General features: G+C 46.9%; 1 protein-coding gene across 3 annotated transcripts in view; it reads right to left on the reverse strand.

Annotated features, from left to right (window-relative positions):
- The window catches only part of TNNI3K (TNNI3 interacting kinase), a 215,997-nt gene that overhangs the window by 157,043 nt on the left and 31,962 nt on the right, over positions 1 to 26,992 (reverse strand). For 2 of the 3 annotated variants that reach the window (XM_075320306.1, XM_075320305.1), the window contains exons 8-16: positions 25,817 to 25,961; positions 25,411 to 25,515; positions 23,089 to 23,183; positions 20,660 to 20,809; positions 19,259 to 19,345; positions 15,686 to 15,742; positions 12,593 to 12,685; positions 12,445 to 12,502; positions 3,998 to 4,192 (exon numbers count right to left, since the gene is read on the reverse strand). In XM_075320306.1, coding sequence (XP_075176421.1) covers positions 3,998 to 4,192; positions 12,445 to 12,502; positions 12,593 to 12,685; positions 15,686 to 15,742; positions 19,259 to 19,345; positions 20,660 to 20,809; positions 23,089 to 23,183; positions 25,411 to 25,515; positions 25,817 to 25,961 — 985 coding nt within the window. The remainder of the gene's footprint in view (positions 1 to 3,997; positions 4,193 to 12,444; positions 12,503 to 12,592; positions 12,686 to 15,685; positions 15,743 to 19,258; positions 19,346 to 20,659; positions 20,810 to 23,088; positions 23,184 to 25,410; positions 25,516 to 25,816; positions 25,962 to 26,992) is intronic. The other variant, XM_075320308.1, reaches the window with a different exon arrangement.

Here is a 26,992-nt window from a genome sequence, read left to right on the forward strand (position 1 = left end):
AGAAAAGAGGAGAGAGAGAGAGAAGAGAGAGTGAGGGAGGAGAGAGAGAGAGAAAGAGAAAAAAGAGGAGAGAAAAGAGGAGAGAAAAGAGGAGAGAAAAGAGGAGAGAAAAGAGGAGAAAAAAGAGAGAGAGATTTTTGTGACCAGAAGTGAATTTACACACCGTTTGGGCATGCCCAGAAACAAAAAATGGATCAGTCGCCTGATTCAGTCAATGGATCCGGAGCCCATAGGCTTCCGTTCTAAAAAAAAAAAAAAAAAGACTGACGGCGCCTTCTGTTTTTTTTTTTTTTTTTGACGATCCCAAAAAATGTTGCTTTCAATGTTACTTCCGGCGGCCACACAGACAATTTTTGCCGGATCAGTCGTACGATGGATGAAACGCTAGGCCATGCGGCACAATCCAACGCTAATGCAAGACTATGAGGAAAAAAAATGGATCCGGTGGCATCAGACGCCGGATCTGTTTTATCCGCAATTCGCCGGATTGTGCCTGATGGCAAAAACTGATGTGTGAAAGACGCCTGAACTGAAGACTGACAACGTTTACTGTGAAGATATCTCCTATGAAGAACTAATGCGTTTGAGTTAAAAGAGAAATTGTTTTCTGTGAGGTCTATGCCGGTGAATGGCGAAGGGGTGGCGGACGAGCCATCGAAGGCGCAAGTAAGTGTCGCACCCCCCTGGTCGGGGTGGAACACATCCACAGCACCTATGATGAAGTAGAGGAGAGCACTGCCGGCCATCATCTGGCTCACCTCTTATTGGAAACGCACCAAGAACGTAAGCAATCCGCATATAAAGATGTGAATATCAGGGAGATTCAAAACCAAAACATTATTAAAGGACGACACATCAAACAGGGACAAAAATGCAAAGAAAAAAAGCCACAAGTAAACAAAGGTGCGGAGATGATGCAGAAATTGTGCAGCGTCAAAAACTGAATGGATCCTGATCGTGGGAACGCGGCTTTATGATTTATCACACAGTTTTGTTACATACGTGATTCCGTCCTCCCTGTAGTTATTATATATTATATGTCTGGCCCTTTTTTTTTAAATATATTTTGTGACTTTTTGCATTATAAGGTTTCAAAACAGGTCAACAACTAAAATAAAAAGCGTTTTTAATTTTGCACAAAATTTATGAACCTCGGCTGCCATTATTAGAATTTTGGCACAAAAAAACATCAATTTTCCAATAATGGTGCACAATTTCAAAATGTTCGCTGGGTGCCATAAGCATTGAAGGAGCAATCAGGAATACTCAAAGAGGTGACAAATTTACCACATTTTCATAAATTTGATGCAAACATATAATATACATATACTGTATTTCCTACAGTAAAATTGATTTCAAAGTCGGCCGCTTGAGTTCAGTGCTTGTTTGTGCAAAACTGGTGACGTTTTTCAATTTTCTGCACGTGTATGAGATGAGGATCTATTCCTGGCTATGCCCACAGCTATAAATAGGTGTAGATTTGTGCCAAAATACGTGCTATTTTATGATCACAGCTCTAATAAAAACAGTAATGGGGGGGACGGAGGATTATTATTAAAGACTTTTGCTGGAAGCAGAGATGCAAAAATCAGCCTTCGAGTGACATTTTGATACATTTGTATTTTTTGATTTCTATTGGACTGAGATGGCAAAAAAAGTTTGCAGCAAAATAGCTGCGTGTAGTGATGGGCGAACCCGAACTGTAAAGTTTGTGGTTAGAGTTGAGCGGATTGCTCATAATCCGGGTCCGGCGGATCCGTCGCGGGTTGTCACAGAGGTCCGGATCCGATCTGGGTCAATGTAAGTCAATGGGGAGCGGATCCGGGGAGAGAGGGAGAGAGAGAGAGGGGAAGAGGGAGACAGAGAGAGAGGGAGAGGAAGAGAGAGAGGAAGAGAGAGAGGGAGAGAGATGAGAGAGAGAGAGAAAAAAAATAATCCCGAACCCGGATAGTGCGGCCGGACTCCCGGGTCCAGATCGGACGCTGAAACCGCGCGGATCCGGACTTTTACAGTTCGGGTCCGCTCAACACTATTTGTGGTCTACATCGGATACCTAGTATCCATGTACCGACCCCCGACCACGGAGTTCTCAGGGAAGTCTGTGTAACTGGTTGGATTCAGCCACCTGGATTCTTTTTCCTTTATTTTTTTTTAAAGTAAGAACATAGGGAATAAAGTCTCTGCGTGGCTGTAACACTACTTCCAGGGCAGCTTATTACCCGTCATACATATTCACTGCTTCCCACGCCCACGGCAGTCAGACCATACCCCCACCCTGTGTGACAGCATCTGTGATTGGTTGGAATTACACACGCTGCATGTCTGCATATCTATAGTGTAAAAATAAATAAAACAATTGGCATAGGGTCCCCCCCATATTGTGATACCAAGCACAGATAAATCATACAGCTACAGGCTGCATCCCCCAGCCGTGTGCTTATCTTGGCTGTGTATCAATATAAGAGGAACCGCATTCGGCTTTTTATTAATTATTAATATTTATTTTTTTTTTTTTTTTTAAAAACGACATGCGATTCCCCCAATTTTGATATCCAGCCAAGATAAAGCCGACAGCTGGGGGCTGGTATTCTCAGGCTGGGGAGACCCATGCTTATTGGGTCCTCCCTAGCCTAAAAATAGCAGCCTGCAGCCACCCAAGATTGTAACATCCATTGAATGCAACAATCCCGGCACTTCACCCAGCTCATTCCCTTTGCCCTGGTGTGGTGGCAATCGGGGTAGTATAAGGGATTAATGCCAGCTCACAGCTGCCAGTAAGCCCTAGGTTAGTAATGGGAGGAGTCTAGGAGACCCCCTATCACTAATTTGAAAGTGAAAAGAAATAAACACAAAACACTGAAAAAATTCTTTATTTAAAATAAAAACCACATAAATACACCCCTTTTCTCCAATTTATTAACCCCACACACCCAGTTCTGATGAAATCCAAATGAGGTCCCACGATGATCCAGCTTTGCTACATCCTGCAGTTGCTGCGCAATCGGGATGAGCCCTTTCTAGCACAATTTTAAAGCACAATGTTCGGGTCCCCATAGACTTATATGGGGATCGGCTTTCGGAGAGATGTTCCTGAGCCAGATTTTTTTTTTTTTTTTTTAATATCCAGTTGGACCCGCCGAATCAGAATATCTGTGGGTTCGCCCATCTCTAGTTGCGTGTCATATCTCCTCGGGTAACAGCGACCAAACCTGACCATGCTAGTAGCACCCACTTTGGGGTGGAGAGGAAACCCAAATCATGCCCACAATGACGAACATCTGAAAAAACACCAACTGGTGAAAACACATAAAACAGTGTCTAAAAAAGGCACAAACTAAAACAAAACTAAGGTGCAAATGAAAGTGAAAAACACCAAAAAATAAAAATAGGTGCAAATGTAATATCAAATCGGGGTCAGTATTGTGGAGCAGAATACGTTGATAAACCTGCACAACAGTTTGACCCCAGTTTATTAGGACCGGTGTGCACAATGCAGTGTTGGGGTAAAAGGCGCCTAATTCATTAAAAGACCAGAAATATTAATTCAGTCAATAATTGGGGAACATTTCTGGCGGAATTTACTCATATTGTGCCCTAAATTATGAGGCATTTGTTGGGTGGGTTTGGGCTACGCTCCGTCACTTCCCATAGAGATGGAAGCAGTGGACGGGTTTGGCATAAAAATGACAAAAGTTTCAAAATGGTTGTGCAATTTCGAGTTGCAAACATTTTTTATTGTGATAATAACAAAGCTTTACGACAGAATTCTGGGGTAAAATACTTGATGCATCGTAGGCTCAAGGTATAAGATACAATTGTGTCTGCCTACATCCACCACTAGAGGGAGCTGAAGAGCTAAGTGTATACAGATTTATTACTGAATCTGGTGGGACGTGTGTGAGCGCAAACACGGCTGCAGAACCACCCATTATGGACTATCGGAAAGTGTTCATAGTCACGATTGAACTTTTTACGGCTTTCTACGTATATAAATTACCTTTTTTGCTCATGCAGAAGAGAAAACAGAGACCCTCCGGAAACGTATTGCGTAACGATTGCAAACTGGCTGGGGTCATCCAGACAAGCCCCCACAAACTGGATGACACAGGGGTGATTGAGGCGGCACAGGATGGACACCTCCCGGCAGAACATGTCCACGTCTGATTTGGAGCAGTAGGTGTTGGCTCTGTACCTAAGAGAAAAGACACAAGAATTAAGTAAATAATGGAGCCACCACCAAAACGGCCAACAATCACTCTCAGGCTACTTTCACACTTGCGTTGGACGGCTTCCGTTGCTATCCACAGCCTTGAGGAATTACGGTAACCGTTGCAGGAAACCGTTATATTCCTCATAGACTTCTATTAGCTACGGATAGCAATGGATGGTCTTGCGTTGCATCCGCTGCACGACGCAGCGTTGTTATTTTGACGCTGCGTTGTTATTTTGACGCTGCGTCGGGCGGAGGGAACACTGCATGTAGTGTTTTTTGAGCAGCGCAATCCATAGGATTTCGCTGCGCATGCTCTCTCTGGCTCCCTGCACACGTAACCACGGTAAACATCGGGTTACTAAGCAATGCGCTTTTCCTAGTTACCCAATATTTACCCTGGCTACGAGTGCAAGGAGCCCGACACTTTCCCGCTTGGCTCCGCCCCCTCCCACACTCCACTCCACTGTACACACGCACGCGCACGCACACACACACAAACACACACACACACTCACCTGTCCCCAGCCTTGCATTCCTCGCTACACTGACATCTTCAGCGCCATGGTCGTGCTCGGCTCCACCCACCCCGCACTGCGCCCCCCGCACTTCGCCCCCTTACACATTCTCGGCGGCCGAACGATCAGCTGATCATTCACAATAGTCTGCCGCCGGTAAAACGAAAAAAAAAAGATTCCGTTTTGTACGATCCGTTGCACCCGTTGTGCCACTAAATGCAACACATCCGTTACATCCATCACACAACGCAACGCAACGGATGCCGTTCAACGCAAGTGTGAAAGTAGCCTTAAAGGGAATGTGTCATCAGAAATAGACCACTATATTGTGTGCATTTCTTTACATTTTGGTGATGTTTTTTGCACATTTTTTTATAAATTATTTATATTAAAAAAAAAAAAAAAATACTAAATCTTAAAGTTTTTCCTCTGGCCACAAAGCCCAATATTAAGCCGACCCTTTCTGCTCTGTACAGGAGACTTTTCAGCAGCCTTATTATCATCACAGGCAATAGCTTTCCATCTTTGCTGTAGACGTTTTCATACAATCCATAATCTTCATTATAACTTTATTTAACCTGATAATTGCTTTGTCACTTGACTTATCCTTTGTGCTCATTTTCAAATGAACCCGAATAAGTGGGTTTATTTTATATACATCAATTGCAGTTGTCTCCGTCCTGAGAAAGAAGTTTATTAGACACATACCAGTACTTGCATTACACTATCGGCTTCATCTTCTCCATTGGCAGCGCAGACTGTTAACCCCTTTCTTCATGTTATAAACCCCTTTCTTCATGTTATATTGTTCTTATCATAACAGGCAGGATTACAATGAATAACAAAGATCTACCATTCACAATAGGTGATATCACAGCTCACCTCCTCCCCTCCTGTACAATGACTGATAACATTTATATACTGTATATAGTAGATAACACAAGATCTACCATTCACAATAGGTGATGTTACAGCTCACCTCCTCCCTCCCCCTCCTGTACGATGACTGATAACACCTCTATATACAGTAGATAACACAGGATCCACCATTCACTATAGGTGATATCACAGCTCACCTCCTCCCCTCCTTTACGATGACTGATAACACCTTTATATACAGTAGATAACACAGGATCCACCATTCACAATAGGTGATGTCACAGCTCACCTCCTGTACAATGACTGATAACTAGTGATGAGCGAGCATGCTTGTAACTACTCGGTACTCGCACGAGTATCGCTGTACTCGGGCTGCTCGGCGGGGACCGAGTAATCTCGCGATACTCGTGCTGTACTCGTGGTCTTCATTTCTGCATGTTGGCGCTCTTTTGAGAGCCAGCCCTCATGCAGGGATTGGCTGGCAGACCACTGCAATGCCACAGCCCTGTTAGTTGTGGAATTGCAGTGATTGGCCGGCCTGCACAGCGTGACCGAGCCTTTATACCGGCGGGCGCGCTGTGCTCTGCTCACAGCCATCCAGACAGTCAGTGCAGGGAGAGTGTCGCTGATTCAGGGAAAGCTTTGCGGCCCTTTATAGCTTTTTCAGTTGCAGGGCTGCAAACAGTGTGACCAAAAGTCCTTCTCAGGACTATTGTAGTTGTATACAGGCAGGCAGGGTATAGCCAGGTCGGAGTACAGTAGCAGAGTCCTTCTCAGGACTATTGTTGCTATATACAGGCAGGGTATAGCCAGGTCTGAATACAGGCTAGTGACCAGAAGAGTCCTTGTCAGGACTATTGTACCAGTATACAGGCAGGCAGGCAGGGTAGTGGTGACCGTATACCAGCCTTCATCATATCTGGGGCTGGTGTACACAGTGTAAAACAGTCCAAATAGTGTCTGACTTGTCTGTAATTGTCGCTCCCCAAAAAAACCTGTTAGGTTCTTATTGCGTCCGTGCTTGGTTTTTAAAACCGCACGTGTGTGCCTGTTGGTGGCAGCGTACAGGTGCACTTGTGTGCAATTTCCACAAACTTTGATATAACGCACAAGTAGTGAATATACACGTCAGCAGTGCACAGCATTGCAAAATGCGCAAGGGCATTGGCAAGGAACAAGGAAGTGGACGTGATGGTGGTGCAGGCAGAGGCCGAGGTCGTGGGCAAGCTCTAATTTCGCCACAACAAAGGGCCACATCTAGTCGCTCGCACGTCCTGTCCCAAATTCTTGGGGACCGCAGCAGTACACCGCTCTTGAACCAAGACCAGTGTCAACAGGTTGTTAGTTGGATAGCAGATAATGCTTCCAGTCAGATTGGCACCACCACAAACACTCTGTCTTCCACACGGTCAAGTGTCAGTAGCCGTGATACTGCACCGCACATTTCTGAACCTGATCCTCCTTCCTACCACCAGGCTGAGTACACGTCCTCCTCGGACATTAATGATCCCACACTTGGACACTCGGAAGAGCTGTTCACGTTTCCATTCACACATTCTGGCCTCTCGCCAGCTCATATTGAAGTGGGTCATGAGGAGATCGTCTGTACAGATGGCCAAATATTTGAGCAGCCACGTTCTCACGAAGTTGGCAATGTGTCTCAACAAGTGGTGGACGATGATGAGACACAATTGTCAGGAAGTCAGGAGGAGGAGCAGGGTGCGGAAGAGGAAGACGACGTGGTGGATGATCCAGTAACTGACCCAACCTGGCAGGAGGATATGCAGAGCGAGGACAGCAGTGCACAGGGGGAGGGAGGCGTAGCATCACAACAGGCAGTAAGAAGCAGGGTGGTGGCCCCAGGCAGAAGTCAGGCAACCGTTCCCCGGAACAACACGACGACACAAGGTGCCTGTACAAATGTTAGGTCTTCCCGAGTCTGGCAGTTTTTTAAGTTGGATCCAGATGATTCAAAAAAGGCCATTTGCAACACCTGCCGTGCCAGCATCAGCAGGGGTACCAAAACTAGCAGCCTGACCACCACCAGCATGATCAGGCACATGTCAGCCAAGCACCCGACTTTGTGGGAAGTACAACAGAGTCGAGGAGCAGTGCTTGCTAATGTCACTGCTACGTCTTCGCTGGTTGTGCATGCGAGCCAATCCCCTGTCCATGCTGCCTGCGAACAAGCCTCCTCCACTCCTGCACCTGCAGTTGCCTACGCAGAAAGAACACCATCAGCAAGCACGTCCTTGTCCCAGCGCAGCGTTCAGTTATCCATTCAGCAAACCTTTGAACGCAGGCGCAAATACACTGCCAACACCCCACATGCCACAGTTCTAAATGCTAACATTTCGCGACTGCTTGCGCTGGAAATGTTGCCTTTTAGGCTGGTGGAGACAGAAGCATTCCGTGACCTGATGGCGGCAGCTGTCCCACGTTACTCGGTCCCCAGCCGCCACTATTTCTCCCGGTGTGCCGTCCCCGCGTTGCATAACCACGTGTCACAAAACATCACACGTGCCCTGAACAACGCTGTTTCACCCAAGGTCCACCTAACCACAGACATGTGGACAAGTGCTTGTGGGCAAGGCCGCTACATCTTGTTGACGGCACACTGGGTTAATATTGTGGAAGCTGGGACCCAGTCTGAGCGAGGGACGGAACACGTCCTTCCCACACCAAGGTTTGCAGGCCCTACCTCAGTCAGGGTTTCACCCACACTCTACAGCTCCGGAATGTCATGCTCCTCAGCCTCCTCCTCCTCCTGCGCATCCTCGTCCACTGTGCCCTCCACACCAGTCACAAGCTGGAAGCACTGCAGCACTGCCTCGGCGAAGCGGCAACAGGCTGTGCTGAAGCTAATCTGCATAGGTGACAAACCCCACAATGCAGAAGAGCTGTGGACAGCTCTGAAACAGCAGGCAGATCACTGGCTCACACCTCTGAACCTAAAGCCAGGAAAGGTCGTGTGTGACAATGGCCGGAACCTGGTGGCGGCTTTGAGGCGAGGCCAGCTGACACATGTTCCATGCGTGGCCCATGTGCTCAACCTCGTGGTTCAGCGGTTTATAAAGTCATACCCAGAGCTGTCTGATCTGCTGGTAAAAGTTCGCCGCCTGTCTGCACATTTTCGAAAGTCACCTACTGCTTCAGCCGGCCTTGCCGGCTTTCAGCGCCGTTTGCATCTTCCGGCTAACAGACTGGTGTGTGATGTCCCCACGCGTTGGAATTCAACTCTGCACATGTTGGTCAGGATATGTGAGCAGAAGAGGGCAGTTGTTGAGTACCTGCATCACCTAAGCCGTCGGGAAATGGGTCAAACTCCACACATAACACCTGAGGAGTGGAGATGGATGTCAGACCTATGTACCATCCTCCAAAACTTTGAGGACTCCACCAAGATGGTGAGTGGTGATGACGCCATTATTAGCGTCACCATACCGCTACTCTGCCTTCTAAAACGGTCTCTGCTGAAAAACAAACATGATGCATTGCAGGCGGAGCGCGATGAGTTGCAGCAAGAAACAGTAGTGGGTGTGGGTGATAACACACAGCCCAGCCTCGTCTCATCACAACGTGCAGTGGAGGACTATGACGAGGAGGAGGATGAAGACATGGAGCAACTCTCCGGCCAAATTGAGGATATGACATGCACACCAGTCATATCCTCGGTTCAGCGTGGCTGGCCAGAGGACAGGGTAGATGAGGAGGAGGAGGAGGAGGAGGAGGAGGAGGAGGAGGACAGCATGTTCAGTCATCTTGTTGGTCAGGCTACTGAAGTCCTGGCTGTTAAGAGTCTGGCGCACATGGCTGACTTTATGGTAAGCTGCCTGTCTCGTGACCCTCGCGTTAAGAATATCTTGGCCGACAATCATTACTGGTTGGTAACACTGTTAGACCCACGCTACAAGGAGAACTTTTTGTCTCTTATTCCCGTGGAGGAGAGGTCAACCAAAATGCAGCAGTTCCGGAAGGCCATACTCACGGAAGTAGGCAAAGCATTCCCCTCACAAAACGCTAGCGGCATAGGTCAGGAATCAGTGGACAACCGAGGCGTACAGCCGAGAGAGGCACAAGTCCAATCCGCCAGAGGTAGGGGAACAGTCTTTAAGATGTGGGACAGTTTTCTCAGCCCCTCACGTACCACAGCCCCTGAGGTGCGGGGTAGTGCCACAAGAAATCCTAAGTTTGCCCAGATGCTATAGGAGTACCTTGCAGATCGAACAACTGTACTCCGACATTCCTCTGTGCCTTACAATTATTGGGTATCCAAGCTGGACACGTGGCATGAATTGGCTCTCTACGCCTTGGAAGTCCTGGCCTGCCCTGCTGCTAGCGTTTTGTCAGAGCGTGTTTTTAGTGCCGCAGGTGGAATCATTACAGATAAACGCACCCGCCTGTCAACTGAAAATGCTGACAGGCTGACTCTGATCAAGATGAACAAGGGTTGGATTGGGCCAGACTTCACCACACCACCAGCAAATGAGAGCGGAATTTAAAGTTTGCCATGTACCTCCACTCACCCATGGGTACACAGTTCTGGACTTTGGATAATCGCTGGACTGCTCCTCCTTCTCCTCATGCGCCACCATGATGATGACCGTTACAAATTGCAATACTTAGGCCTTTGTTTCAGGTATACCCCCAGTGGTAAATTTTTTCGCCCATTCTTTGCAGAATGGACATTACAACGACAGGACACCCGCTCCTTTGCAATGGGAACAATGTTTTGAGGCCCTCATGCACGTCTCTACCCAGGGACAACGTGGAGCCTCCCAATTTTTGGCTGCCCTGCCTAAGGGCTATACTACAATAGACCCACTTCCTGACAATGGACACTTAATGTTTTGAGGCCCTCATGCACGTCTCTACCCAGGGACAACGTGGAGCCTCCCAATTTTTGGCTGCCCTGCCTAAGGGCTATACTACAATAGACCCACTTCCTTACAATGGGCACTTCAGGTTTACAGGCCATCATGCACGTCTCTATCCAGGGACAACGTGGAGCCTCCCAATTTTTGGCTGCCCTGGCAAAGGGCTATACTACAATAGACCCACTTCCTTACAATGGGCACTTCAGGTTTACAGGCCATCATGCACGTCTCTATCCAGGGACAATGTGGAGCCTCCCAATTTTTGGCTGCCCTGCCTAAGGGCTATACTACAATAGACCCACTTCCTTACAATGGGCACTTCAGGTTTACAGGCCCTCATGCACGTCTGTATGCAGGGGCATTGGTGAACCTCACAATTTTGGACTGCCCTGGCAAAGGAAAATACTACAAAGACTCACTTCCTCAAAATGGGCACATTAGACTCAAGAGGCCTTCATGTACGTCTCTTCTCAGGGACATCGGAGTGCCACACAATGTTTCACGTAAAATCTTTCATGTATTAATCTCAAAAAGTAACATACACCAGCTCTATCTCACTATTGGGTATGTGCCCTTAACATTTCCGCCATGAAAAATCATTTTGGGGTCATTTTGGAAGGTTTTCTGGTGAGTCCGTAAAAATGGCGTAAAATGCGGACAAAATTGTTCACAGCTGTGACTTTTCAGTGATAAATGCTTCAAGGGGTCTTCCCCATGCTGTTGCCATGTCATTTGAGCACTCTTCTGAGACTTTTGTGACATTTTTAGGGTTTCTCCATGCTGCCGGGGGGTCATTTCACAAAAATACTCGGGTCTCCCATAGGATAACATTGGGCTCGTTGCTCGGCCCGAGTACACGAGTATCTTGGGAGGCTCAGCCCGAGCTTCGAGCACCCGAGCTTTTTAGTACTCGCTCATCACTACTGATAACACCACTATATACAGTAGATAACACAGAATCCACCTTTCACAATAGATGATGTCACAGCTCACCTCCTCCTGTACAATGACTGATAACACCTCTATATACAGTAGATAACACAGGATCCACCATTCATAATTGCTAATGTCATAGCTCACCTCCTCCTATAAAATGACTGATAACACCACTATATATTATAGATAACACAGGATCCACCATTCACAATAGGTGATGTCACAGCTCCCCTCCTCCTCTTCCTGTACAATGACTGATAACACCACTACATACAGTAGATAACACAGGGTCCACCATTCACAATCGCTGATGTCACAGCTCACCTCCTCCTCCTGTACAATGATCTCTGCCCAGGTTGCCAACAACCCTCCCCCACAGATATCAGTGAGTCGGATTCAGTCTATGATCCATGTGAAGCAGATATATAAATGTTGTTTTCTTATCAGATATTCTGGTAAGATGGACCCCCCATCATCAATATATAGAAAAAAATAAAGCCTTTACAATTAGGAAATAAAAACATAGTAGAGAAAAAAAATCTGGCTTAAATTCTGCTGAAATGGTATGGGAGACACGTTTCCTTTAACAAGTTCTCCAGAACTATCAAAACATGGCTGCTTTCTTTCAAAAACAGCGCCACCCTGTCTGCAGGATGTGTGTGGTATTGCAAGTCAGTCCCATTCACATGAATGGAGCAGAGCTGCCAGTGCAGTAACACGGATGAGCAGGGGAGGCGCTGGTTTAACTATAAGGCGACCATGTGTTTCTAATATTAATATTTTAGTCTGGGGCTTCCTACAAGACAACATTATATGCTCAAACAGTCCAATACTCCGCCAGATCTGATAATCCAGCACACATTACAGGGCGGTTTATGTCACCACTGAGCTGGGATTGCTGTAATAGCAAAATAATAATCTGAAAAAAAAAGATTAGAAACCCAATAATGAAGAGACATTATTTTCCCGCTATTTCCTTCATTAGCCGTAAAGTGGAAGGTAATAAACTTCTGAGACTTTTCACCTCTTAACGGCGACTATCTTATTCCGGCATCTTCCCTTGTATACTTTTCCAAATGACCCTATGAAAAATATGAAAGAATCTGTAACTGCTGCGGCTAAATAATTAACGGTGGCGCTTCAGAGGCCGCGGCCGGCGACGCTTCTCACACCTGAGCCAATTATTTCGTGAAATTCAATTTCTGACATCTGAAGGTGAAAGTGCGAGGGCAGGCCGGCTCGCAGGAGGAGAACGTCAGCCTTCTCTGCAAGAAAGTAACACAAAATAAGAAAGTAGCAAAACGCTCCTGCATCAAAGCAAACCATTATCTGAACGCTACGCGAAATATAAAAGGGGCTGACCCTGCGTGCACCCCCCAGGGGAGAACTAACTGGGGGGTCATGTAGTGCGGGGCTGCTACGATCACTCATGAACCCACAATGCAAATATGTAGCAATCTCTGACTGCGGAGTCCAGGGGGGAGCGTGGTAGCCCACTACGGTGCCACAATAAAACGGGAGCAGTTTCATTTCTTTTGTTTCTACATTGTCTGGAATTTTCAGATGGGGAAGCTACAAAGAAAAATTTAGTGTCTGTTCCCCATGACAACACTTCTTGCAACTGTGCTCTGACCACTTAGTGTTATCATAGGACAGCAACCAATAAGATGTTTTATGTTACCTTATAGGACAAAGGAAAACAATGTTACCTTCTAAGGCTGCTTCCACACTTGCGTTGTTTTGCATCAGTTGCAATCCGTCGCCTTGAGGAAATACGGTATCCTGCAAAATATTTTGCAGGATTCAGTTTTTTCCCCATAGACTTGTATGGACGACAGATTACGACTGATGGACCTGCGTTTTATCTGCCGGACAACGCTACGTTGCATCCACAGGGCGGAAAGAACGCAGCATGTAGCATTTTTCTGCACTTCCCAGAGCGTAAAAAAAAACGCAATGTGCTGGATTCCGTCGGCGTCCATTTTATAATGGAAGCCTATGGTGGCGGAATCCGTCATTTGACAGATTCCGAAGACGGATCCGTCTTTACACAACTGAGCATGCTCAGTTGAGTAAATCGCTGAAAAAAAAGCTACAACAGATTGCGTTGTTTTGCAGGATCTGTCGCATCAGTTGTGCCACTATATGCAACGCATCCGTTACATCTGTCACACAACGCAATGCGATGGATGCCGCACAACGCAAGTGTGAAAGTAGCATAAATCTGGAGGTTTCTACAAGGAAAAACAGTCCACTGACCAAAACCCCACCAACAGCTGCCTGCAGATGATGCCTGCTCCTCTTGGATGTTGCAAGGCTTCTGACTTCAGAGTCCGGGAGGGGGGGTGGGGGGGGAGCATGGTAACACACTACGGTGCCACAATAAAAAGTGAGCAGTTTTATTTATTTTGTTTCTCCATTGTCTGGAATTTTCAGATGGGGAAACTACAAAGAAAAATTGTGTCCCTATAACAATACTTCATGCTCCTGTGGTCTGACCATGTTACTTTCTAAATCTGGAGATTTCTACAAGGAAAACAGTCCTCTGACCAAAACCCCCCAAACAGCTGCCTGTAGATGGCACCTCCTTCTTTTTGATGTTTCAAGGCTTCTGACTTCATAGTCCAGGGGGGAGCGTGGTACCCCACTACGGTGCCACAATATAATTTGCATGGATTTCAATAAAATTGGTGCAATGCCGAATTTCTCCTGTGGTGGCGCTGCAGGAAAATTGAACACTTTGTGCCAAATGTCCCTAAAGGTCACAGATCATCGCTGGAGGTTCCAAGGATCAGCGTAATTTAGGCTTAACATAAAGGGATCCTTTTAACTTCCAGAGGGTCTCCCCTTTTAGCCCCTTCCTAACATCTGCCGTACATGTATACATGAATATAGCGGGCTCAGAAGTGGAGCCCGCACGACCTGGAGTGTGCCTGCTGCTTACAGCCAACACCTGCCTATAACATCAGCAATAGGAGCAGGCTCCAGTCGCTGCTGTTCTCCTAAATGCCACGGTGAATCTCGGACAGCGGCATGTAATTGGTGAAAGACCCCCCCTGAACCACAATGACCATAGGGTGCTGATGGGCCACTGCCATCTTTGTACTCCAATGGAGCCCAGGACATTGTTAATTTCACTGAAATAGTGCAAGTGCTCACACAATCTGGACACTGGGTCAGTTACTGCAGAATGAAGCAGTGAAGGGGTTAAGCCCGCTGTATAGTTTGTTACTGTAACTCTTGGACTGTAAATGTTTTTCTGATACATGATATATTATATATTTACTGTATATTGCTGCATTTGTCAGGAGGAGGGGGCTGAATTATTCAAGAAAATAACCCTTTAAAACCCCCCAAGCTTCTTTCCCTTTAAGTGCGGTCATTTGTTCGCTCTCCGCAGACTGGAATTTTGCCCGAGTTATATCTATCAATGTGTTTTTTCGGAGATTTATTTTTTAAGTGCATCTGTTGCTGTTGCAGGGAACATTTAATGACAATCTGTTTGGAATGGGCTGATATAATATTTATGCCGCCGAGGATTAAAAGCATTTGTCGATGGAGAGTCCTTCTTGGAAGATTAATCCGGAGGAAACTTCCCTTCACCTGAATCCTGCACATATAGAACCAACTGCAAGGAATTAACCGTTTCTTTCACTATAGGGAAAGGTGAACACTAAAGATTAATAAAAAGAACTGGTGCCTAAAATCAGTTTCAGTTTTAGAATTTAAAGGGTAACTCCGAATTTTAACACCGTTTCATTTCTCAGGTTTAAAATCATATGTTGGTTCATTCCTTAGTATTCCTTTCCAGGATTGCAGCTCAGTTTTACTGATATAGAGCGCTAAATCCTCCACATAGACATTAAGATGAAATATACCATTTTTCACCACTAGATGGAGCTCCCTGAACATCGATTTTCTTTTGAGTTTAGTGAGCTCCCTCTAGTGGCGGCTAAAGGAAGTCAAAGTAATTTATCAGTAAAGATGTTAGAAAGGAAGTAGGGGATTAGGGGCTTTGTAACAATATAATGAAGCACAAATCATATGAAAATTATGATATTAATTAGTAAACAGTTTTAATTTGAAATCAAATCAATATTCATAGTTGGAGATCAGTTGAGATCTGTGGGGAAATCGGACAGGTGAGATGAAGAATTACATGATGTCCATTCACATTAATGGGATTTCTGTGTAATGTAGGATAGGAGGGTCCCATAGAAGTGAGCGGCTCCCTGCAAACCAAAAGGAGATATATACACCAGTACCTTTCGTCATGCTTTTAATCTTCCCGAGGGGAGATGGGACGGAGACATAGGATCCATCTAAAACACATACAGAGAATGTTACCACCGACAAGATGGAAGGAAAAAGCAAAAATAACTTTATCCCTCTGTATAAAACGCACTGCGGATACAGATGTAAAGGAAAGGTTCTGTGACAATATTAAACAATGTAGCACATTCATTAGTACTATCTCCATTACTAAACCCGCTCATTCACCTCAAGCAGTCGGTCACTTTGTACTCCATGTCTCTCTCTGATGTGCTTTTCTGAGATAACTCTATAGATCCATATTATCTGTCTCAGGTCGCTGCATGGGGCCTGAGTATTCAGGTGCATAGTGTAAATGATCCTTCATCATCATGAACCTATAGCTAACACAGCTCTGCTGCGCGGCACTGTCATACTGGAATACTTTGTAGTCTCAGCTGTGCCGCATTGTATAGTCAACTCTGCACACTTGCCATTAAATTAATTTCTCTTTATTGTATCCTGTGGTTCCAGTCCATCTTCTCCAGTTGCTGCCTCCATTATTCCACCCTCTGGGCTGCAGAGCTGCTTATCTGGACTAGGGCAAGACCCGGACGCTTATCTAATGTGTATAAGGATCCTACTTCTCCCCAACATATGATGTCACAGGAGAGAGAAACAATTCTTTAATTCTCCCAGGGGTTACCTAACAGCGGCCGACTACTTATGCAGCGTATGCACGCTCACCCTGATCTAGCATGCATGTGTACATGAGGGTTGGGAGCGAGTGTTTGGTATATTTAGCCACTGTGATCGTGGTGGGAAGAAAACTGGGCTCTCTGTAACCAGTGATTGGAGGGGATCTCATCGGCATTGTCCTAATCTCACTGACAACAATTATATTAAAAGGGCATCTGTCAGAAGGATTGTACTCTGCCATGCTGTATATATTTATATGTACATGTAGCTTGCTCAAAGACAAGTTCATATGAAGGTTTGCATGGCTGATCCATTGCTCCATTACTGAGCAATATGCGGATTAATGAATATGCAAATTAGGCTGAAGAGCTATGATAGATCTGAAGCCCCCGTCACTCCAGCTCTATTCCCCGCCCAGCACTGCCTTCTACTACTTGACCAACGGTTCCTTTAACCTGAGATACACAGCAGAGAGACCGTCAGTCAGGCAGGAGGAGGCTACACTGGGCGGCGAATAGAGATAGAGCTGGAGTGACGGAAGCTTCAGATCTACCAGAGCTCTTCAGCCTCATGTACATATCAACTCAATCGTTGATTTCTCAATAATGGAGGAATGGGCCGGCTGTATAAAGGTATTGCCAGACTTGTCTGTGAATGAGCTACATGTACATAATTTTGGTGGGGCGGGGTAACTGCAAAGCCTCCAACTGCCCTAAAAACATGGATGTCACACTTGGACGTCTGCTAGGACTGTGATGACCACAATGCAACATATTTGATGGGTCCAGCAAATTTCCTAGAAATTTGACATGCGTTCGATCTGCATTGAATCAATTGGCTAGTTTCTACTAAATACTGTATATAAATACATTCAGCAGGATTTCACTCCCTCGTCTATTTATATGTGCATGAAGCTCGTTAAAAGACAAGTCCATGTGAACCTTTACACAGTCAGTCCATTCCTCCGTCACTTCAGCTCTGTCTCTATTCTCCACCCAGCGCCACTGTCTCCTACTTGACTGGTGGCTCCTTTAACCTAAGATTACACATCAGTGAGGCCATCAATTAGGCAGGAGGCGGCGGCACTAGGCGGAGAATAGAGATAGAGCTGGAGTGACGGAGGCTTCAGATCTACCAGAGCTCTTCAGCCTCATTTACATTTCAATTCAACTGCTGTTTTCTCAATAATGGAGTAAAGAACCCGCCAAATAAAGGTATCGCTGTACTTGTCTTTGAAACAGCTACATGTACATAATTTGGGGAGGGAGGGGGATAATAATATTTATTCATTTATATAGCGCTATTAACTCCACATCGCTTTACATACATTGTCAATTGGGGATAATGTAAAGCCTCCAACTGCCCTGAAAACATGGATGTCACACACGGACGTCTGCTAGGATTGTGTTGAAACACATTCGATGGGGGCCAGTGAATTTCCCAGAAATTTGACATGCATCAGATTAATTGGTTAATTTCTGAGCAATATTTAAATATAATATATACATATACATATATACACAGTACAGACCAAAAGTTTGGACACTTTCTCATCTCTAGAACAACTGTTAAGAGGAGACTTTGTGCAGCAGCCTTCATGGTAAAATAGCTGCTAGGAAACCGCTGCTAAGGACAGGCAACAAGCAGAAGAGACTTGTTTGGGCTGAAGAACACAAGCAATGGACATTAGACCAGTGGAAATCTGTGCTTTGGTCTGATGAGTCCAAATTTGAGATCTTTGGATCCAACCACCGTGTCTTTGTAGAAAAGGTGAACGGATGGACTCTACATGGCTGGTTCCCACCGTGAAGCATGGAGGAGGAGGTGTGATGGTGTGGGGGGTGCTTTGCTGGTGACACTGTTGGGGATTTATTCAAAATTGAAGGCATACAGAACCAGCATGGCTACCACAGCATCTTGCAGCGGCGTGCTATTCCATCCGGTTTGCGTTTAGTTGGACCATCATTTATTTTTCAACAGGACAATGACCCCAAACACACCTCCAGGCTGTGTAAGGGCTATTTCACTAAGAAGGAGAGTGATGGGGTGCTACGCCAGATGACCTGGCCTCCACAGTCACCAGACCTGAACCCAATCGAGATGGTTTGGGGTGAGCTGGACCGCAGAGTGAAGGGAAAAGGGTCAACAAGTGCTAAGCATCTCTGGGAACTCCTTCAAGACTGTTGGAAAACCATTTCCGGTGACTACCTCTTGAAGCTCATCAAGAGAATGCCAAGAGTGTGCAAAGCAGTAATCAAAGCAAAAGGTGGCTACTTTGAAGAACCTAGAATATAAGACATATTTTCAGTTGTTTCACACTTTTTTGTTAAATATTTCATTCCACATGTTTTAATTCATAGTTTTGATGCCTTCAATGTGAATCTACAGTTTTTATATTCATAAAAATAAAGAAAACTCTTTGAACGAGAAGGTGTGTCCAAACTTTTGGTCTGTACTGTGTGTGTGTGTATATATATATATATATATATATATATATTATAATATAATATATATACACACACATATACACACACACGTATATGCACACACATATATATTATTTATTTATTTTTTTTATACATACATACATACATATTTACATCCCCATACACAAAGGCACGCAATTACAAGTTGCTGACTTTTTTTTATACTTTAAATACAGTTTTGCACTACGATTAAATAAGATCCGGACATTACATTTAAAACTGCGTTACGTAAAAATGAAAAATCATTCAAGCTTTTTTTTTTTCATCAGCAAATCCCCCAAAGTGGTGAGTTATAAAGCTCTGTGCATGCATAACCGTATTAGCATGCGCCCCGCAGCCGGCGGCCCTTCCTGCGCTCTCTGGTTGATCAGGACGGTGATAAAACACGGGATCGTTAGCTACCTCCGCCGGGCTGCGAGTATTCATTACAGGGGGACTCCTCCTGCGGACGCTTGTAATGCTTCAGCAGGGTAACGATGCCGTCATGTCCTGGAGAAGGAGCACAAAACACTTGTTTCTTAGCTCCGCGCTCGCCGCTAATTCTGTGGTTTGATGCATTTTGTGAGCGGTAGATGCAACGTTGGAGTAAAACTGAGCAAAAACGTCACAAAAGTAAAGTGGTTTCTTGTGCAGGAAAACTTTGTGCTTTTACAATTTTGCTCCAGCGTGAAACGTGCAACAATATTGTTACTACGGAATGTTGCAATTAAATGATACTTTGTATCACAAGGTTATAACTTGGGTGACATCGTGAAATTTGTTACTACATGGTAACAGTTCCCACTTGTAAATTACAGTGGAACCTTGGATTAAGAGTAACTTGGTTTGAGAGCGTTTTGCAAGACAAGCAAAGCTTTTTTACAAATTTGTACCTTGGTTTAAGAGCAATGCTTTGCAATAAGAGCAAATACTCACCATGCACACTTCCGGTTCTATTCTTTCACCGCGCTCTGACCTGCTCTGGAGGTAACTTTCTGTACATATGTACTGTATACAGTATATCATTGTACAGTATAGTATATACTATATAGCTTATCTATCAATTTGCATTTGTGGATATAGTACTGTACTTTCTTATTGATAATCAGTACATAGTGCTGCCACTAGGAATTTCAGGGCCTCTGACTGGCATCATTTTGGGGCCCCCTTGAGACTCTGCCTCCACTCCAAAAACATACTGATAGGGACTTTAGATTGTGAGCCCCAATGGGGACAGTATTGCCACTGTATGTAAAGCGCTGTGGAATTAATAGCGCTATATAAATGAATAAAATTATTATTATTATTATCCCTTTTTGGAACCCAATAAATGAAGCGTGAAGGGGCCCCCCTTCTGTTGGGGTCCCGGACTAGAGTCCTGTTTGTCCCCCCTGGTGGCGGCCCTGCAGTACAGCATATTACATATACCGTACCTCTCGCACACCAACAATTCTATTGTAAGCTAACGTACAGTTTAATTTGTTTTATGTGTTTTTTACTGTACAGTATTTTGTATTAGTTCACTGTAATAATTTTATATGAATACAGGCCATTATTTTGTATTACTGTAATAAATTTGTATAAATACAGTAAATATTTTTGGGTTGTGGAACGAATTGTCTGCGTCTCAATTATTTCCTATGGGGAAATTTGCTTTGATATAAGAGTAACTTGGTTTAAGAGCAAACTCCCGGAACCAATTATGCTTGTAATCCAAGGTTCCACTGTATTTTTCTGGTGTAAAATTAAACTAAAATTTTACAAACGTATAATTTATATTTTTAGTGCATGTTCTGTCGTCAGTTGCCGGCTCAGGACCGTTACCTTTCTCGTACGCCCACATTAGACATGTCTGCTCGTCTTTTTCGCCGCTGGATCTGCTGGGATCGCTGGCGACGAGATTCATGTCGGCTCCACTGTCGAGCAGGAACTGAACCAGTCGGATGTGTCCGTGGAAGCACGCGCAGTGCAATCCTGCAAGACACGAGGACGCCGGCGATACATGAACATAATACAAGTACAGCCAATAATCATAAAGCCGCGAGTGATATTCTTCCTGGGGAAATATGTTATACTGAAAATTACCAAGTGTTGAAAGGACAAGATGATTTTATTTTATTACAACCAACAGGCTGGTACTTATCCTGCCAGACGAGAAGAATGATCACCGCCAAACAAAAATGAATACATAAGAAAGGGAGGAAAGAAGAATTGTAAGCGCTGGGAGTGCGGAAAAGGCGGAAGCATCCCTCATTCCACGACATTAACGTTTCTTAATCTAAATTAATTGCTACCCGGTGCCAGATGGGTAACCCTTAAAGTAGCTCTCCGCCCTCAGTCATAAACTCTCCTGTAGACTGCAAAGAATTTCACAAGACACAGCGTTAAGTCCCCCAGAGCTGCTCTTCCTAATGCAGGGGGAACGTGTTACCCAATGTCAGCCATAATGGAGGTTACGGAGAACTGTCACAGGACGACCGGACAGACAACTCTTTCCACTTCTACCAGTGCGATGTCTGTTACCCGTCAGCTCGGCGGGAAAAGGAGAGGCACTTTCTGAAGCCAATTTAGCAAATTGTTAATCACAGTGCCCAGATTCATAACTATGGCAGCCACCGTGTACCGATTAGTGCCATCCATAATGCCTCCTCTGAGAACCCTGCAATATCCCATAAATAGACAGGATGCTCCAATACCTCTGTCAGAGTTGGAATCAGAGTAACCCAGTGGTTAGCATGTGGGTGGCTCAATGGTTAGCAAGGTGGTTCAGTGGTTAGCATGTGGGTGGCTCAGTGGTTAGCATGTGGGTGGCTCAGTGGTTAGCAAAGTGGCTCACTGGTTAGCAAGGTGGGTGGCTCAGTTGTTACGATAGGGGTGGCTCAGTGGTTAGCAAGGTGCCTCAGTGGTTAGCATGTGGGTGGCTCAGTGGTTAGCATGTGGGTGGCTCAGTGGTTACGATATGGGTGGTTCAGTGGTTAGCAAGGTGCCTCAGTGGTTAGCATGTGGGTGGCTCAGTGGCTAGCAAGGTGCCTCAGTGGTCAGCATGTGTGTGGCTCAGTGGTTAGCAAGGTGGGTGGCTCAGTGGTTATGATAGGGGTGGTTCAGTGGTTAGCAAGGTGCCTCAGTGGTTAGCATGTGGGTGGCTCAGTGATTAGCATGTGGGTGGCTCAGTGGTTACGATATGGGTGGTTCAGTGGTTAGCAAGGTGCCTCAGTGGTTAGCATGTGGGTGACTCAGTGGCTAGCAAGGTGGGTGGCTCAGTGGTTAGCATGTTGGTGGATCAGTGGTTAGCAAAGTGGCTCAGTGGTTAGCAAGGTGGGTGGCTCAGTGGTTATCATGGGGATGGCTCAGTGGTTATCATGGGGATGGCTCAGTGGTTATCATGGGGATGGCTCAGTGGTTAGAATGTGGGTGGCTCAGTGGCTAGCGAGGCTGCTCATTGGTTAGCATGTGGATGGCTCAGTGGTTAGCAAGGTGGCTCAGTGGTTAGCATTGTTGCTTTGCAGGGCTTGTGTCCTGGCTTCAAATCCCACCAAAGACACTATTTGAAAGGAGTTTGTATGTTCTCCCTGAGTCTCCTCCAGTTTCCCACCAATCTCTGAAGCTGTTTTCATGACTAATTTTTTTTTTTTTATTATTTTTTATTATTTTTTTTCGCATTGTGCATTAGAATTAGCAGGCAGATAGTTACTAACTACCTACTTGTTGTCCCCAGTGCTGATCTCTGCCGGCACAGGTCAGGCACAGACCGCTCCTGCCGGTGATTCAGCTGCTACATATCAACTGAGCCGCTCTTCTTCCTCTTCTTCTTCTGCGCCGCTCTGTGGTTGTGGCTGCCAATTTCTGATTGACAGCTGATTGACAGCTGGTTCCCCGCAGTTAGTCAGTGGGGAGACAGCTGTAATCAGCGTATCATCGGCAGTCACACTCTATCTATGGAGCAGACTGAAAGAGAGGATGCTGAAATCGCCGGCAGTACCGGTCTGTGACCATTCTGGGCCGGCAGATATCGATGACGGGCACAACAGACAGCTAGTCACCAACTACTTGCCTGTTACTTGTTAGGCACATAGCAAAAAAAATAAACAGTCCAGGATAATCCCTTTAATGATAGAGAATCTCAATGATGAGCCCCACTGGGCTGCGACTTCCTAGTGAATCTGTACCTCCGGAGCTGCGCTCTTCTCAGCTGTCCTCCACCACTCTGCAGGGCGGATATTGACGAGGATTGCTACTTCCTATACATGTCTCACCTGTGTGTCCGTCTCTTCCCTGGTGATTGATGTTCAGGACATTTTGATCCAGAAGGAATTTAATCAGCTCCAGATTTTTGCCGTATGTGCAGGCGCTGCGGAGAAACCAAAAACTGTCATCAACGTAATCACGATGGAAAACATCTCCTGCTGGATACAAAGTAACAAACCCCAAAATATCTCACTGACCCCCCACTAATACAGCCATGTGCTGCTCCAAGACCAGGCAAAGTCCACCATAATCAGGGGTCAGTGGCCTCCACCTGTGATGGCTCCAGCTCTGCTGCTATGGCGGAGCAAAAAAACGGAGGTATAAAACACAGGTGTGAACTTGGTCTCAGAGGACATGGATCTATGTGGTCAGGGGGTTATAGATTCTCCACAGGAGCGCAGAACTGGTAAAGCAGAGCGCAGAGCTGGTAAATCAGAACGCAGAGCTTGTAGAGCAGAGCGCAGAGCTGGTAAAGCAGAGCGCAGAGCTGGTAAAGCAGAGCGCAGAGCTGGTAGAGCAGAGCGCAGAGCTGGTAGACGGGAGCGCAGAGCTGGTAAAGCAGAGCGCAGAGCTGGTAAATCAGAACGCAGAGCTGGTAAAGCAGAGCGCAGAGCTGGTAAAGCAGAGCGCAGAGCTGGTAGAGCAGAGCGCAGAGCTGGTAGACGGGAGCGCAGAGCTGGTAGACGGGAGCGCAGAGCTGGTAAAGCGAAGGGCAAAGCTGGTAGAGGGGAGGGCAGAGCTGGTAAAGCAAAGGACAGAACTGGTAAAGCAAAGGACAGAGCTGGTAAAGCAAAGGGCAGAGCTGGTAAAGCAAAGGGCAGAGCTGGTAAAGCAAAGGGCAGAGCTGGTAAAGCAAAGGGCAGAGCTGGTAGAGGGGAGCGCAGAGATGGTAGAGGGGAGCGCAGAGATGGTAGACGGGAGCGCAGAGCTGGTAGACGGGAGCGCAGAGCTGGTAGACGGGAGCACAGAGCTGGTAAAGCGAAGGGCAGAGCTGGTAAAGCAAAGGGCAGAGCTGGTAAAGCGAAGGGCAGAGCTGGTAGAGGGGAGCGCAGAGCCGGTAGAGGGGAGCGCAGAGCCGGTAGAGGGGAGCGCAGAGCCGGTAGAGGGGAGCGCAGAGCCGGCAGAGGGGAGCGCAGAGCCGGTAGAGGGGAGGGCAGAGCTGGTAAAGCGAAGGGCAGAGCTGGTAAAGCGAAGGGCAGAGCTGGTAGAGGGGAGCGCAGAGCCGGTAGAGGGGAGCGCAGAGCCGGTAGAGGGGAGCGCAGAGCCGGTAGAGGGGAGCGCAGAGCCGGTAGAGGGGAGCGCAGAGATGGTAGAGGGGAGCGCAGAGATGGTAGAGGGGAGCGCAGAGCAGGTAGAGGGGAGCGCAGAGCCGGTAGAGGGGAGCGCAGAGCCGGTAGAGGGGAGCGCAGAGCCGGTAGAGGGGAGCGCAGAGATGGTAGAGGGGAGCGCAGAGCCGGTAGAGGGGAGCGCAGAGCCGGTAGAGGGGAGCGCAGAGCCGGCAGAGGGGAGCGCAGAGCCGGTAGAGGGGAGGGCAGAGCTGGTAAAGCGAAGGGCAGAGCTGGTAAAGCGAAGGGCAGAGCTGGTAAAGCGAAGGGCAGAGCTGGTAAAGCGAAGGGCAGAGCTGGTAGAGGGGAGCGCAGAGCCGGTAGAGGGGAGCGCAGAGCCGGTAGAGGGGAGCGCAGAGCCGGTAGAGGGGAGCGCAGAGCCGGTAGAGGGGAGCGCAGAGATGGTAGAGGGGAGCGCAGAGATGGTAGAGGGGAGCGCAGAGCAGGTAGAGGGGAGCGCAGAGCCGGTAGAGGGGAGCGCAGAGCCGGTAGAGGGGAGCGCAGAGCCGGTAGAGGGGAGCGCAGAGCCGGTAGAGGGGAGCGCAGAGATGGTAGAGGGGAGCGCAGAGATGGTAGAGGGGAGCGCAGAGCAGGTAGAGGGGAGCGCAGAGCCGGTAGAGGGGAGCGCAGAGCCGGTAGAGGGGAGCGCAGAGCCGGTAGAGGGGAGGGCAGAGCAGGTAGAGGGGAGCGCAGAGCCGGTAGAGGGGAGCGCAGAGCCGGTAGAGGGGAGGGCAGAGCAGGTAGAGGGGAGCGCAGAGCCGGTAGAGGGGAGGGCAGAGCAGGTAGAGGGGAGCGCAGAGCCGGTAGAGGGGAGCGCAGAGCCGGTAGAGGGGAGCGCAGAGCCGGTAGAGGGGAGCGCAGAGCCGGTAGAGGGGAGCGCAGAGCCGGTAGAGGGGAGCGCAGAGCCGGTAGAGGGGAGCGCAGAGATGGTAGAGGGGAGCGCAGAGATGGTAGAGGTATATTGTGTATCATGGATGACTTTGGATCACACATTTCTTCTATTACCTATGAAACGCCGTTTCGCTGAAAATGTTTTCCTTTGTCAGGCTCTCCGTACCAGACAGCTCAATCAGTTCCTTCACGACCTCAAACTTTCCATTGTAACAGGCGCTGTAAGAAAGAGTGAAGCCTTACCCGGGGCGGCCCCTTATCTGTGGGGACCCTGCGCAGGTCGGCGTCATCACCTTGGAGAGGAGGGCAACAACCAAAATAAATTGAGGGTATTTTGTGTTTTCCGGTGGGGTCAGACTAGCCGAGCAGAGGATCCACCCATGATGCCATGACCCTGGCTATTAGGACCTCATCACATTATGTACAAGTGCCCTGAGTAGATGTGGGGTCCTCGGGTTGACACTGCCCTTGGGACCACTTTGCAGACTTTACCTACATCCAGTGGGTCCTGGATACTCACAGGTGTAGAGCCGTGTCCCCGTATATATTCACCACGTGCGGCTGCACGTCTGCGTTGTTCTGCAGGAGATATCTGACAATCTCATGGTGTCCGAACCGCGAGCAGAAATGAAGCGGGACGTGATCCTCATTATCCTGGGCATTCACTGTGGAGAAGATGGATCATTGATCTTGAGCCGAGCCCAGTTCTCCTAAGTCTCATCTGCTGGACAGACACTAAACTTCATCATTTTGTGTTTATAATTATTATATATATATATGTACAGACCAAAAGTTTGGACACACCTCATCTCCAGAACAACTGTTAAGAGGAGACTTTGTGCAGCAGCCTTCATAGTAAAATAGCTGCTAGGAAACCACTGCTAAGGACAGGCAACAAGCAGAAGAGACTTGTTTGGGCTAAAGAACACAAGGAATGGACATTAGACCAGTGGAAATCTGTGCTTTGGTCTGATGAGTCCAAATTTGAGATCTTTGGATCCAACCACCGTGTCTTTGTAGAAAAGGTGAACGGATGGACTCTACATGGCTGGTTCCCACCGTGAAGCATGGACGAGGAGGTGTGATGGTGTGGGGGTGCTTTGCTAGTGACACTGTTGGGGATTTATTCAATATTGAAGGCATACTGATCCAGCATGGCTACCACAGCATCTTGCAGCGGCATGCTATTCCATCCGGTTTGCGTTTAGTTGGACCATCATTTATTTTTCAACAGGACAATGACCCCAAACACACCTCCAGGCTGTGTAAGGGCTATTTGACTAAGAAGGAGAGTGATGGGGTGCTACGCCAGATGACCTGGCCTCCACAGTCACCAGACCTGAACCCAATCGAGATGGTTTGGGGTGAGCTGCACCGCAGAGTGAAGGCAAAAGGGCCAACAAGTGCTAAGCATCTCTGGGAACTTCTTCAAGACTGCTGGAAAACCATTTCCGGTGACTACCTCTTGAAGCTCATCAAGAGAATGCCAAGAGTGTGCAAAGCAGTAATCAAAGCAAAAGGTGGCTACTTTGAAGAACCTAGAATATAAGACATATTTTCAGTTGTTTCACACTTTTTTGTTAAGTATTTCATTCCACATGTGTTAATTCATAGTCGTGATGACTTTAAAATGTGAATCTACAATTTTCAGAGTCCTGAAAATAAAGAAAACTCTTTGAATGAGGAGATGTGTCCA

This window comes from Anomaloglossus baeobatrachus, chromosome 8 (assembly GCF_048569485.1).
Source record: "Anomaloglossus baeobatrachus isolate aAnoBae1 chromosome 8, aAnoBae1.hap1, whole genome shotgun sequence".
NCBI lineage: Eukaryota > Metazoa > Chordata > Amphibia > Anura > Aromobatidae > Anomaloglossus > Anomaloglossus baeobatrachus.